The sequence below is a fragment of the Rhipicephalus microplus genome, chromosome 6, assembly GCF_043290135.1.
Source record: "Rhipicephalus microplus isolate Deutch F79 chromosome 6, USDA_Rmic, whole genome shotgun sequence".
Taxonomy (NCBI): domain Eukaryota; kingdom Metazoa; phylum Arthropoda; class Arachnida; order Ixodida; family Ixodidae; genus Rhipicephalus; species Rhipicephalus microplus.
In genome coordinates, this window is record NC_134705.1 from 132,677,850 (window position 1) to 132,693,589 (window position 15,740).

The 15,740-nt window shown below is 43.5% G+C and overlaps 1 protein-coding gene across 1 annotated transcript in view; it reads right to left on the minus strand.

The window, feature by feature from the left end:
* Nucleotides 1-1,282: 1,282 nt before the first annotated feature.
* LOC142765509 (medium-chain acyl-CoA ligase ACSF2, mitochondrial-like) overlaps nt 1,283-15,740 on the minus strand; it is a 30,669-nt gene continuing 16,211 nt past the window's right edge. Inside the window, exons 6-16 of the mRNA XM_075866608.1 lie at nt 15,664-15,711; nt 12,990-13,095; nt 12,811-12,903; nt 12,309-12,457; nt 11,484-11,575; nt 8,105-8,178; nt 6,210-6,317; nt 3,619-3,770; nt 2,515-2,656; nt 1,699-1,809; nt 1,283-1,498 (exon numbers count right to left, since the gene is read on the minus strand). Coding sequence (XP_075722723.1) covers nt 1,373-1,498; nt 1,699-1,809; nt 2,515-2,656; nt 3,619-3,770; nt 6,210-6,317; nt 8,105-8,178; nt 11,484-11,575; nt 12,309-12,457; nt 12,811-12,903; nt 12,990-13,095; nt 15,664-15,711 — 1,201 coding nt within the window. The 3' untranslated portion in view covers nt 1,283-1,372. The remainder of the gene's footprint in view (nt 1,499-1,698; nt 1,810-2,514; nt 2,657-3,618; nt 3,771-6,209; nt 6,318-8,104; nt 8,179-11,483; nt 11,576-12,308; nt 12,458-12,810; nt 12,904-12,989; nt 13,096-15,663; nt 15,712-15,740) is intronic.

Here is a 15,740-nt window from a genome sequence, read left to right on the forward strand (position 1 = left end):
CCACGTCGCCCGCCTTAAGCCATATCATAGCCCTCTCCCTCCAGACTCTTAGGTCGCCAGGATGGCTCTTTTTCGGCGGGGGCAAATTGTGAAGAAGAAAACGTATGGTTGGCAAGCAACATCGCCACCGCTTGGGTACTGGGTGCTGGGCTTTTCTCGCTCGGCTCGTGCTGAGCTCTGTCCCGATCGTGTTTTCATCGTAGGGCTACCGTCGCAACAGTTGCCAATAAGCCCCTTTTCACATTGTATATACGAGATACCAGATTGTATATACATGCATGCTGACCAAATCGTGATTAACGTGAACGTACTAGATACCTTGAAATGAGTGGCTTCACTTGCCTTAAAGAGAAGTTGATGTATGCAGTTTTTGCTGGCTGCTTCTCATTACATCAATTCCCACTGTGCGTGGAATCTGCCAGATTTTTTTTTTCAAGTTTGTTTTTAACTAAGTGCATCCTCAGTCAAAGCCCGCCTTCATCACAATTGTTTCTTCAGGGAAAGATCTTATATAATGCTTCAAGGGGCCAAGTAAACAAGCGCACGGAATGAATATAATAGTGGTGGCGGTGATTTGGAGACACCTAATTTATGCAGCGCTACGAAGGGCACAGCACAGTGCCTAGGGGAGGAGAAGTGGGACAATCGTAGATAGAGAAGGAGGAGGCGTTAGACATGACGTGGCCCGGTCATCAACAGGTACAGTAGGCTAGCAGTAGGGATGGAGGTGCCAAGAGCAGTAGGCCGCGATTCCCATCTGGTCAAAGAACTCCGCCAGCGCCAGACTGCGAAGTGCAGGTAGCTAGGGACAATACGGGTGGAGGAAGGGCTTCAATGTGGAGGCGGGAAGGCCCTGTCTCAGGTAGGCTGTGGTGACGCTCAATCATTCCTGTGCCAACTTCGGGCAGGCACAGACGAGGTTGTAATGAGGCTGCAGCGAGCCAAGATTCAGCGAGCTGTGCGCATCGCGCCGGACAGGGGAAGGGAGAAATCAGAGGGGAATTCAGGAAGGAAATGCGCGCAAGGAAGTGCATCACTACTTTCCAGATCAAAAAGCTTTATGCCGCAATAGGGTGTCTCAATGCATGCGCAGAGCGCCCTATGCCGCAAGGCAATGCAGCACCATCACGGAAGCACAGCCTCGACTCTCATGGCGACTACGCTACCTACGGCAAACACAACCTAACAGGAGTAAGCAAACACCCCACAAATGGGGCCACAGCAGCTTGTGCTGTAGAACTGGCAAGTACTTTCATAGCCTAAATCAATATATTGCACGCTGTTTGCACTATGCAGATTGATATGTCAGATAATCGCACTGCAATCTTTATTAGAAAAATTGTAGGGCACAAATCACAGACATCTGCAAGGATCATCTTATAAGGCAGAGTTTTTGAGTAGCCAATAGCCGCATCTGAGCCTTCTGTGGTTTTCCGATGGGTGTCTTGGGAACTTTGGCATCGTAGATGAAGTAGCGAGGAATTTTGAAATGACTCAGCTGGAAAACAAAAAAATATAGCGTTTGAAGTCAGTGCCCGCATGTAGTTCCTTTTTGTGTCCCATTTTATATGTTCTAAAAACTATGCGTAATTATGGATTAACCTGCATTACCACCATTTCGGGCAGAAGTCTGGAATCTCATGCCACTATCCCTGTTGACTGACATTCCTTCACAACATGATATTGTTTAATACGCACCTTGCCCTTGCAGTGCTCTTTGAGTTCTCCATCTGTGGCCTTTTCATTTGGCTTGAGCACTATCCATGCACACACCTCTTCACCCAATCGTTCATCTGGCACACCAATGATCTAATCAAATATAAAAACGAACCATACCATATTAGAAGCACACAGCACATACCTTTTATAATAGTGCGCTGCCACATTGCGAGACCCGGCATTGACCTCTGAGAGACAACAATTACATTACAAATGTAAACTACTAGACTAGACTTCAGCACCACAGGTAAGCAAAACTATGCACACACGAACATGGAAGTGTCATACTTGTGATTTCCCATACTATGTATGCATAAGGTTGAGACACTGTGTCAGATTACACTGTCTTCAAGATTACTCCAAATTTCTTGGTTGCCAAAATTGTTGAGACAGACCCACGTTTTCCGCCAGATATACTAGATGATTCATTGCATTCACTGAGAACCCGCATGTACAGGCTTGTCCACTCTTAGGGTGAACAAGATTCAGCTCGGCTGCGCTCGGCGGAGCAACTGTGCGTCGAGACGAAGTGGTGCAGGAGCCTGGCGTTCCTGTTGTATTACAGCAGAGCTAGCGCGACACTACATCACTGTAGCACATGATGTGAAGGACCTCACGTGGGCCCTTGTGCACATGTGCAGCATCCCAAGGACGTGCAGCCGCTCCAGATGAACCGGCTCCCCAGCAAGCACAGCAGCACTGATCAGGGTTCATTAATGAACAAGCCCGTACATTCGCTATGACATTGCAGCCGTGAATCATTAGCAGGGTGCACAGAACAACAAACCCACTCACGTGACACTCTTGGACGGATGGGTGAGTATTAAACAGCTCCTCCACTTCGGTCGGGTACACCTTCTCGCCGCCACGATTCACCACATCTTTCAGGCGGCTGACGATGGTCACAAAGCCTTCGTTATCCATTACACCAACATCACTGCATGGTTCAACAAGTAAAAGGACAAAATATTATGAGTCCTCCACGTTCTAAAAAGTGGGGACAAGCAAAGGTTGGAATGTACAGTCCGTTTCACACTCAAAGGAAATCTCACAGCACGTGGCACCGCGATGCGGCCATGATGCAGTGAGCATGGCAGTCGCGCACCAACAGCAGCTTGCGCACGCGCAGACGCTTGAGGGGCGTAGCGCTGAACGGTTCAACCGCGTCGTCGACTACAGTGGCAAGCGCAGGCCGCATTGTCAAGCAGCGGGTGAATTTCATCGTTACTGCGTGAACTGGGCCAATATTGCTCATCGCGTCACTGTACTCTTCACTGCCGCCCATAATGAGGGCTGTCATTGCTGCCCCTGGGGACTTGACAAGGTTAATTTTTCTTTAACGTGAAATAAAATGAACTGTGTCTCATACTGGTATAAGAAGTGAAAGTTGTAACTTCATTAACCATGTTTTTACTTTTATACTGCAACGAGATGAACAAACTGTGCATTGAGCGAGACATAAAAATCAGTCATGCTTGTAGTAAGAATATTGTAATTCGATTATGCTTAGTTCATTTTTTCAATGATCATAATTTACATATTTCACTACAAGCTGATAAAAAAAAGTGCAGCTGAAAAATGAGCCTCTTTAGTGATGTTGGAGGAAGGAGTTTGCAGTGGCAACTCTGCCTTCCCAAACTAACAGTGCTTACCGTTAGAGAGATAGTGAAGGTTGTCTGAAGTGTTCTACAACATGATAATGACATTATGCTCCCACACAAGAAATCGACTGAATAAGGGCTAGGTAAAGCATTATGAAAAAAAAAAAAACAGTGGCTAGACACTAAACACGATCAATGGAACACACAGTTAAAGGTGCCAATGCATGTAAATCCTTTCAAGGTTATCGTGAGCTAATGAACAAGAGTGTTACTAGAGTCCACAATGTATTGTCTTTACCCGGTCTTGTAAAATCCATCAGGTGTCATAGCCTCCTTGGTCTTCTCTTCATCGTTGTAGTAGCCAAGGAAGACATTAGGACCACGACCCCAAACTTCCCCCGGCGTGCCCGTTGGCACCACTGTGCCCGTGTTGGGGTCAACAATCTTCACCTGCATGGAAATGCGCAGTTTCACTACTATCTTATACCATATACCGTGACAATCTGTCTCAATTACTAGACAACTGCAGTTGCTAACCAGACTGTTTGAGGCAACGACCACTGATTTTTACATAACTTATTTTTTATACAGTAGAGAAGCTATAAATAAGCAAAGATGAGAAAAGCAAAGTGGTGCATGTGGCAGCTACACGTGCGTAACAGACGACTACACATGAACAAAAGGATTACTGGTCGCTGTCACCGGTCATGGCTATGGTATGCAGAAAAGGCTGCGAGCCATTTTTCTTTGTACAAGAAATTTTCTATCCGTGCAAAGATGGAGCCTAACACTGGAAACACATGCTGGAAACAGCGTGCTATAAGAGGGTTCAATAGAAATTATATTCTTCATGCAGTGTCATCATACGACCATGCTACTGCTACTTCACACATTTCTGGCACCAATTTATAAATTATGCGTCTTTGGCCAAAGCTATCTTTAGAGAACACTATGTGCACACAAGTGGCAATGAACGCGTTACTGATGGTAATAAACTTCATAACCTTCTTGAAACAAACTCTCATAAGTCAAGTACCTCTTTCACATTTTATCGCCATCAGCAGAAGACTTCTAAATGTGAACCACTTGGAAAGTCTTCTAGTTAAAATCTCATTATTTGCAGAAAGGCATGTGTAAAATAGCACAATGAGCCTATATTCATAAACGTTACAGAACATACACTTAGCAGGAATGCAATAGGAATAAGTTCAAGGCGAACACAGGTAGCATGCAGCGGAGATGAAGAGTGTAGCAAAGATGAGACATTCACTCTAGATTAACGCCATGGAGAGAAACATGCTGACATATGCAAAGGACAAAGCAGATGGGCTAACCGAGTGCATCACGAGCAGGGAGCAGAAGCATGAAGGAGAAGCTGCAAAATAAGGAACAGCACATTGTTACAGAACACACCTGCTGCTTCTTTTACATCACTTTTTGTTACGACAGCAATCGCATGGACACTCAAGTGAGCATAGATACAGGTTTAGAAGCCTCTATTGAAAGTATTTTCAATAGAAGGGTCTGATGTTGTGGGTGTTGCTTATGATTATAGACAGATTCCATTTATAACAATATTAGTAATAATAGTAAATACTAACGAAGTTCGGCATTGTTTCATATTTATTTCAACAGTAAGAATTGACATTCCAGCATGATGCTTTAGTTCTATGTTGGTCTTGAGACAAATAATTTACAGAGCTGTATAAAGGCATAGGACAGTTTTAACTGGTCACAGAAGCAACAGAAATATTCAAATATGAACATGGTCAGTTTAACTATGATTGACAGATATGTGGGGACCATCCCAAGACCACCATATGATTATGAGAGACGCCGTAGTGGAGGGCTTTGGAAATTTTGACCCTGGTGTTCTTTAACGTGCACCCAAATCTGAGCACACGGGCCTACAGCATTTCTGCCTCCATCGAAAATGCAGCCGCCACAGCCGGGATTGTTCCTGCGACCTGCGGTTCAGCAGCTGAGTACCTTAGCCACTAGACCACCCCGGCGGGGCCAGTTTAGCTATGTGTACTCCAGTAGCGAAGAACCATTACTTTATATGACACTCTTTACAAATCAATAAGGTTTTCTTGTGCCTTCAGAACAAAAGAACAGCGACAAGTAAGAAGAATATTATGAATTTGTCACATGCAACCCACTGGTACTGCATGGAAAAAAATGTCAAGATGAGGGAGAAAGGGGTTCAAGATTAAAAAGACATTCCCCAGATCCCTGCATGCTCTGAAGGGATATTCACGCTGACAATTTTCTGACCATGCGATCACAGTATCAATCGCATACACACAATTTGAGTCCTTGCAAGGACAAAAGATCTCCAGAGATATGAATGACAGCATTACATTTTAATGCAAGTGCAACAATGCTAACTATGGATACCAAATTATTGGCCCTACAACAGAGCCAAATAACTGTTTCGCTTTCTAGTGCTACCACAGGCATAGTGCTCACACGCACCAAAATTCCCACTGTTCAGCCGTAATAAAATAATAACTGTTTGGGTTCGAAACCCCAACATCACGACACAATTATGTGATGCTGTAGCGGAGGGCTCCAGAAGTTTTGAGCACCGCGACGGGTCACTTCTCAGCTATGCCCACTACACCGTGAAGCATACAAAAGGTTGCACAGTAGATATGCAGCTCTGAACTGTGAAGTTTTTTTTTTTAATCTTGTGTGCTAATAAGGCATACAATGGCTGCGGCAGAACTCCTTGTCAATCAGCATTGTGGGGGGGGCTTTAATAGCAATCATTGTTTTCTATGGTTTTTGCAGTCGCCTGGTGCACTGCATCATGCCAACATTTATTTAAATTTCCACAAGACAAGACGCAGCACCAACATTTGAGTACAAGAAAGACAAGCTCACCTCAAGACCCGGTAGTGGTCGACCAACTGTGTTCAACTGCTTGTCGTCAGGGTCATCATTGCTCGTCACTATAGCCGCCGTAGTCAGCTCAGATGTGCCAAAGCCCACCTGAACATTGCGTTCAGGAGTGTTCATACAAGTTTGCTATTTCATACTGCGGCAAGATGGGTCAGAGATATAAAACTTTCTCACTGCTTGAATAGCAGTGCCAGATAAACAGAATTCTTTTTTTTTTTGCACTTGCTGCAAAACTAAAAAATTCAAGGGACACAAGCAGATTATTAAATTTTAGTTGCATATGCATCTGCAATGCACACTTACAACAGTCAACTACACAGGCACTTTTGCAATTACATCATTTTGCAATTTCATCAAAACACACTAATTGCAAAAACCAAGAATCAAGCTTATGATCTTACAAATCACAAGAGCGGAATTTTTAAAGCATGTTTCATGAATACATGTATTCAGAATTAAATAGAAGACCGTGTGCTCAACTGGATGCGACTGATCACGCAAAAGAAAACATGCCGTGTAAAAAGATGGAGGACAATTCATTCGAGTTCTTAATTGTGAATAGTCGTAACCGAAAGCTCGCCAGTACACTTTGGACAATCCAATAAAAAGAAAAAAGCTTCAGCGCTATCGATATACACTCCAAAGCTTAAAATGGGCTATCTTGAAAAGAGAACAGTTTTTTGTAATATTTTAGCACTCTTGCCACTCAACATTTCCTTCTGAATGCTGCTCAAGTTTTCAAAGCCTTTGCAGGATTGAAGCTTCAAGGGCTGATGCTGGCAATTACCCACTTTTCATATTTAAGTATACTATGAAATTTTAATAATGAACCAGCCACAAGATACATATAGAAGGAGCTGTTATCAAAAACAGAGATGCTAATTATGGAATTGATACAGGGATGGTGGCTTCACACATATTTAACCAACAATATAAACAAGAAGATCAGTGAATATCACTAATACGTTATTACTTGTGATCATGAAAGGGAAAGATGTGTCGTAGTGGGCAACCTGGGTTTAACCTCACCTAGCTGCACGTGCACCTACGAGCAGCTGCCGCCAAACTACACCTATCCAGGGAGACTGTCCGCAGAGCTGCCATGCGGAGTTTGCTCGGCATGTTGTGAGCCGAGTATGAGCGACAGAAGGTTTGTGCTTCTACTGGGGCTGCTACTGCCAGATTAGCATGTGAGTACTTGTCGCTGAAGTTCGGACACTTTTCCAAGTGTGAGTGATCAGATCTAGTTCGACTTTACTCTGTTTACACGAAGGAAAGGCCTAGCATCAGCCAAGACCTAAGATCGACCAGCTTCACTGTTTCTTAAGCATTACTTGGCTAGCGTGAACTTCAGTTTTATGGGCAAAGTTCTTGAATATTAAGGCTTGTCTGTTGGTGGCCTTGGCGTGCGCCATAGCCGTGATGACGATGGAGAGGGTGACGATGATGATCACAAACAACAACTGGCTTGTGCAGTATATGACGTCTTGATATGCTCTACGATGCATTTCACGTGACTGGAAACAACGAACAACCACCGGGAACGCACCCGAACCTCGTCATAGCCAACTTCAGGACAGATCTGATGCCACAAAGCAGTAATGACGAAGGCAAAACGAAATTCAGAACTCAACACGACATCCCACTTATGGCCTATAAACAGTGTATATAACCGTGCACCACTTTGTCATAGATTTACATACGCGAGTAGTCAATGTCACGGGTGGTTTACAGTAACACCGAATATTCTGCTGCTTCACCCACTCGTCGTCGTTCACTCCAGGGATATGGCATATTTCTTTTTGTATCACAGCAATTCGTGTGTGACCAACTAAAACAGGTGTCTCTTCAGGGCCAACAGAACTTTTCGTACTCACCCTCACATTGATATGCAGCTTTTCTCGGACCAGACTACGTATTGCAGGCGTGACAACATTTCCACCGGACTCTCCTGAAAGAGTTGAACTCTATGAACACGAGCATCTGAAATAACTGCAACGATGAGTCGATGACCTGAGCTGCCAGAATCGCTAAGCTTTGATGGATACAGCAGACATAATCTATTTCTTCTAGGTCAACACTGCAGGCTCTGGATTCCCACAAAAGGAAGAAAGATGGGGTCATCTTCAAATGTTTTATAATTGTACATTCAGCAACGGTATAAAGTTACAGATGCACTAGCATTCATGATATCAATTGCAACATAACAAGATAAATGAAGCAAAACATTTTCAATGATAGCCAGTTGATAATGGGTGGTTAAATTTGATGTGCTGCCTCAACTAAATGAAACAAGCAAAAAGAAATAAATGATGAACAAAAAAATGGACAACTATGTTGTCATAATTCTTTATGTTCACTCGTGCAGTGCATTATGCAAAATGTCATGCCTTGACAGCTAAGTAAAATCAAATAGTACAATGAATTCAACATCCACATCTCAGTATTTTATAAGAAAGCTCAGCAATCTTTCCAAGCTGCCCTTTCAGCCTATATACAACTACTAGTTACTGATACAGTACAGTACCACACTAATAATCTATCTGCAGCATCAGTACGCATGACTGAGTGTGCAAAGCATGTCAAGAACTTTACGTCTTATTGTTGCCGGGACAATAAAACATTGCAAAACAATAAATTCTCATTAAGTTTAGGTTGTAGTAACCAGACCATATTTTTTTTTCTCTTTGATAAGTTGTGCTTTAAGATGAGCTTATTGCAAAAAGACAAGTCCACTAGCTATACATAGCTTGCACTGGCAATGCCAATAGCTCGAATGACTAGCCAATAGCTTGCACAAGTGATGCATAGTTTGCACATAGCTTGCACTTATGCACTCAAAGTGGTGCCAGTAACTCTCTTAAGGCGCAAAGCGTCTTATAGTCAAGCCCAATCCAGTGTACGGCATGACCACCCTTACTGCGCACGTGTGTACCCTTCCCCTCTTTTCCCTCTCCCAGGATACCTCCCTTTCTCACCTCACAACGCCGTCGCAAGCAGCCTTTGCAGTCTACACCCGCTCCCCCCTCCCTTCTTTGGTAATCCCTTCTCACTGCGTTTACACCCTATTGCACATGCACACCCCCACCTCTTCTCTAGTCTCGCAACGCTGACACTGGCAGCATCTGCTAGCGAGTTTCTTGATTGAAAACACTGATTGCTCACACTGCACAGCCGTTCAATGGCCATTCCGTACACATAGGCACTGGATCTTGGCCTCCAAGGTAGTGCCGGTGAGATATTGCTCCTGTACGTTGTTGAACAATGAAAATGCAGAGCGTGTGTATGTTAACTAAAAGTGGATTGCAGGTCTCTGTGTCCTGTCGGAGTCCTTTGTCTCTCGTTGCCCATTGGCAGCGATTGGCATGTTCCAGTAGGAAACACCGACCAATCACTGCTTGCCTTGCGTCTCCCAGGTTCCTCTCCTGCTCAACGCTGCGATGAGCACCAACGTCAATGCCACTGCCAGTGTAAGCGTTAGCGTGCGCTGCTTTGCATCTACACATGCTTTCCTTTGCCAGGAGATGGTGTAATTTTTTTGTCTTCACCCAACCCTCGAAGGGTCTATGAGTTAGCTCAAGTGATGAGTGAGTGAAAGAGTGAGCGAGAGAAGGCACCTGTGTTTGTACCGCCCACCTACGGTCCTCACCTGCCCATCCATCTATCTACCTATCTAGCCACCTACGTCTGGGTAGCACCGAAAATTTTTATAGGAGGGTAAGAGAGCTTGAGGATATGACTGTCTGGTCACGGCATGAATAGTGTGAAAATCCTGTCACGTACATCATCAAACCTTTCCCTCCAAACACAAGCGGCACATACCACGGGCCACATTACGCAGGTATGCGCCACAGGCGACTAACATTTTTATATCTACCCTGGAACGGTGAGACCAGGCATAGGTAACGTAAACGAGAGAGTTAAAAAAAAAGAGACACCAGCAGCAAAGACGCAACAAATGCAGAGATAAAAATCAGAATCTCAGCTGTAGTCAAATGCAAGCATTTTGCATGGCAATTGGGTATTTACCACCGTGTCACCCCAGGTCTTCAAACGGCTTTGGAAAAAGACTATGTAGGCGTAATGCTGGTGTAACGTCGATTGTTGTTGCAGTGGTGGTCATGTATAGCAAATCAATAGACATTACAAGTGTACTTTTGACTGCATCTTGTCAGGTTAACGTGAATTGCGAGTGAGGATTTGCTCAGCTTGTACAGCAGTCTCATAAATATTTGATGTGTATTCCTATGATTCGACAAGCTACATTGAAGTGTTGCTCAACCCTGGAGCAGTAGGATAATGAAAGTTGTGCATGTTATTCTGTGCTATGAATGTCTATGCTTTACTGTGATTGCTCACCTAACGTCAGACCATAAGTTACCCTTTAAACACGAGTGTAGTCAACCTACCTGGCAAGCCCAAGAAGTGCGCACAACTACTGTGCTTATAAAAAAAAATGCACAGCATATCCACAGAGTGAATGATGATGAGTGGGGTGAAGCGGCCTTCAGCCTGTGCATCTGTTCGTTCTTGCTTCCGTCCGTCCGTCCGTGTGACAATCGGCGCATCCGTCTGTGCATTCATCTAGTGAACACTCCAAGTACCACCATCTCGCACACCCTGTGACAGATACCCACTCTAGAGTGGGTATGTGTCAAGCGTATCACGCCGATAGACAGGGGACATTGCTCTACCCTAAGGAGCTTCGCCCCTAAAACAGGTCGATCTCCATTGCAAACCTTGGCTCATAGCCAAAACATGCAGCGTAGACAATTACACGCTAAGTGCTTCACATGAAGCGGATTCCCACAAGGCGTAGATTCTGGCAAATTTCCTTCATCTGTTGGCCTTGCTATCAACCAGCATCGCACTGTGCTAATCCTTTCAACACGAGATGCAGACAGAGAAAGTGAAATAAAAAAACCTAAAGTTTCAATGCATTCAGTTGTATTGGTGGTGCAATGTATAGGGTTTCTGTGCTAGAAAGAGCAGGTTCACTTCATTTGGAATCTTCAACTTTAAGTTTGCTTTTCTTCTGTTTATTCTTGTTTCTGCTTATATCATTTATTACAAGTCACCGTTTTGACATCATTATTTTTACCTTAATTAGGGGTCGGTGATATCAGAGATAGGCAACTCGCACACACTTCTTCACACTTTTTACTCACAATGACGCTGCTAACACTTCATTTTTGTAATGCTATTACACAATATGTTATTCGACAGCTTAATATCACAGTGTCTAGTTAGACTGACCTAGTTGCAGAGAGGAAATGTCAAACTGTTTCCTCTGTGGGGAGTTGATGATGTCCACAAACATGGTGGGCGAACCATACAGCTCGGTGCATCTGGAAAAGTTCCACGAGCATAGTTTTAGAAGCTCTGCAAGACAAAAAGAAAGGAATAAGCTTATACTAAGAAAATCATTTATTAACTCGGAATCGGTATGAAATTGGTGAAACGAAGAAGACCGCAAAATCTAAACGAAAGTAAATTTGTTTTTCTAGGTTTATCTCACTGTATTCAAGCTACCGGAGAGCTTTCATGTGTCTGGTATTCAGATATGCACAACGGCATTAGTGGAGTACTAGGTGCGTAGCACAATCCTTTGTTAAAACCACAATTAGTACAGGCCAGTTTTTTTTTTTCCCATACTAGCACTCACTAAGAACACAGCCGCTCGCCAAAAAAAGACATGGCTGAGAAGCATGCGTGCTAGAGTTGGAAACACATGCTATGAGAATATAGATCAGGATACTCTGAATTAAACAAGAAATGGGATTTGCTTTCGCGTAGCTCCACTCTACACAAGCGAATCCTGGTTGTCCGGCACGCCCATGATCAGGCCGGTCGGCGAGACCAACCGGTGCCGACGTGGTACTAGCCAGGTGCGTGACGTGTTCACATCTTTGTCAGACCACCACTAATGTTTCACTCGCTCACAAGCATCTGGCCTGGCATCTCACTGATTAACTGGCTGTGAACGCCTTTGAGCGTTACTGTTTACAAAGAAATGGGCATTTATTTGTAAGCATTTGATTATCTGTCTCATAGGAATACTTCAGAGAGATGCTGCATCACCTGTGCTCCTGAACGGCCTTCAGGACGGACACAGCATCGTATGCAGGCGCTGGCACAACAGCCTTGGCACCCAGCACCAGTGTGCGAGCCAGTACCACGCTCAGGCCATATACGTGGAAGAAGGGAAGCGGGTTGCACATCACTGTCTCCTGCAGTTGGCAAGTAAGAGAGCACCATATTTTATACATCAGAAAACATGTTTCATGTTGGGAGTAAGAGATTACAAGCACTTTACACACTGACAGCAAAAGGCATGGGCACTTTGTACACAAGGTTGGAAACTATCCAAACCACGCACGAGAAATGAAACGCCGATTTGCCATGCAGGAACGTAGAGTTAGTGGCCCACCTTCTGGTTTAACTTTTTCTTTCTCTTTTTTTGTGCAGCTGTGTCATAACAAGGAAACTTTCATGACAACTTAATACTGCTGTATATAGCTCTGACTGCATGTGCCATAAATGCCTCTGCTCACTCAAACTGAAGACAGAGAATGATACTGACTTGCGTAAGCTTAGCCCTCTGGTCGTACATGAGAACATTGTTGATGAAGTTGCTGTGGCTCAGCACAGCAGCCTTGGGCGCTCCAGTCGTGCCCTAAAAGGCAACGCGTTGGTTACAGAGGTACATACTGCTCGGGTCAACCATTCACAGAGCATTGCATGCATGTACGATTGACTCACAGAAGTGAACACTATGGTGAATGGATCATTGGCGGACACACTTTTCTGCGCTCTCTGCAGGTCGGCCTCTCCCCCTTGCATCAGATCTTGCAGAGCAATGCAGCCACTGCAATAATGACATGCACAAGCGGGCATGAAGCCAGCTTGTGTTCAATCATGGTCCTAAAGCTTCTGCGAGAGGCTACAACACAATAATAGTGTCTCCAAGTGTGACCAACGTAGGAGTGCACTCGCTGAACGCGGCATGATGAACGAGCACCACAGTACATTGACAACTTCCGCGTCGTCGAGTTAGATGCCGTGAGTGGCTGAACGTTCTAATTGTGGCGCATCTAGGCAACACTCTAAAGCGTCAGCTGGTCTACAGGTGCGCAGTCGAGCGTCTACTTTAATGTACTTCAGCACGTTACAGCGAAAACTTGCGACTCCAGCGCATAGATAAAAATAATCTATACAAACAGTGCTCTTCGACACCCCCTCATCACGCCTAAGGAAGAGTAATGAAGGACACCAAAACGACCAGGTTTATCGTTTTCGTAAAGTACAAAACGTTTCTACTTTCAATCTTTCCGTTTCTTGTTGTCCCTCTTTTGTTCACGTTATAAATCCCTGTTCTCAGCTTGCTCATAGAAAAAAAGCACAACAGAAACTAAGCCTCTGCAGGCACTTAACTAAGCTTACAATATTACCCAGTCATGGCCTCCCAAGATATTCTAGATGCAACTAAAAACATGTCAGTAAAGGTTGCCGACAGCATTGAGCTATAGCACTGCACAAAGGTGCAGTGCTAAATTCAAGGACCACTGGGTCCCGTAATAAAACTTTGAATTCGCCAGAAATATGTAACTGTACTCAGTCTAACTGCATAAAAAATGTTGGTAGCACATTTTAGACGTGTTCAAAATCCCAATTTAATTAAGGCTGTTAGCTGAAGTAGCGAGAATATTCAGCTTTTTCCTGTGCCTCACGGTTTCTAAACTTATGACGATGACTGTACTTACATGTATCTATCTTAAACCTGGAAGGAGCAAGAAATTTAGGGGGATCCCGAGTTTTGATCCATTTTATCAGTAACAACTTCACAGATTAAGAGATGGTGAAATTAGTAAAAACACTGGGTAAATTCATTTTTGGTAATGGAAAGGTAAAAAGGTTTCTTTTCAAATTCAACTTTTCGATTCAGAATAAGGAATTCCACCTGGACTATCGCTGACTTGACTGTCTGTTGTAAGCCTGTAACTTATTTCCTGGAAATTAAGTTGAAGGAGAAGTTTCAAGGGGATGCCAGGTCCAGCCATGGGGCGTGGGATTCTCGAAGTCATGGCCAAATTAGAGTTACTTTGTTACTAGCATGTCAATGAGAACGCGAATGAGTGTGAAGGCATTTCAGGACATTTTAACTTTCAGTGACTCACTTAGGAAACAGGAAAACAATTTTCCAGCCCCATTTCTAAATCACAGCATTGAAAGATGTCGCCACCTGCAATGTTGTCTTCAAATTCACGTTTGATAGTGTCTTAATGTAAACCTCTTAAGGCTGTGCTGTGTTTAAATAATTAACTAAAAGTCAGTACTAAATAGTACCACTGCATGTGTAGTTGGCTTAGGAATATCAGAAGAGTTTGTACAACAAATCAAGAAAGAAAGAAAGAAAGAAAGAAAGAAAGAAAGAGCACTTGCATCACAGCCTACTGCATTTGGTTAAGCGACAAAGTAAGGCAACAGCTAAACACAGAATCTTTCAGGAAACTGATGACAAGTTTTAAAAAACTCCACATGCGTGCTGTGAGAACGCAATGCTATGGACGCTTGTTGTTTTTCATTGTGGCCTTTTCGTAAGTTTTATCTAGGAGCAGCTCTGTTCATTGTGATAGCGCATGTGAAGGTGCCAATGTATATCTGTGTGATTGCATAGTAACATTTTTTCATAAATCTTGCATTTTCCTTAAAATCCCACAAAAAGTCTAGAAGTGCTCAAAGAACTACTAACTAAGCACTGGTCAGCACAAATAGTTAACAGCAATTATATACAACATAAAATAAAATACTTGGACACTATAAGGCTCATCAACTTCTCCACTGTAGATATTGCAATTAAAGGGTTACTATAAAGCTCAAGTAGATTCTAAATTATTTAACCGAGCTCAATTTGAGAAACAGCCTGAGCATGTCAGGAGCACAGTAAACAGTAAGTGATTTTCATATCGTTTCTTTTTTTTTAGGTTTGGCCAGAGTTAGCAGACATTAGAGTAACAGCACGTGGGTCAAGAGACAACAAAAAATAACAATTTGTCACTTTATTCCATTCAATCTATTCTACATACACATCATTACACCGTTTTGCTACAGAAAGCATCAACCTGCTCAATTTGTCATTTTTTAACAAGAGAACAAAATATTGTATATCACTTTTGCACAGCTGACAAGGCAGATAGAACGAGTGAAAGTTTCATACACTAAAAAAGTTATGCAAGCTTACTTCTCATAGTAAAACTAAATAAAAGTGAGAGGGAGAAGTGGAGGACCGCATTTCAAAGCTTCTAAGAGCCACTGTACCTATACTCTCATTTCAGTTGACACTAGATTTAGACGTGCCGGCACAACATTCAATCACTGTCACTGTTGTTACGACAATCATTTCAGAAAGCAATAACGAGCAATGCACGAAACTTACGGCATGCTCTGGTCGCTGTCGATGATGACAGTCTTTAGGGATGGATACCTGTGAAAATCGGGAAAAAGGGAAAAGCA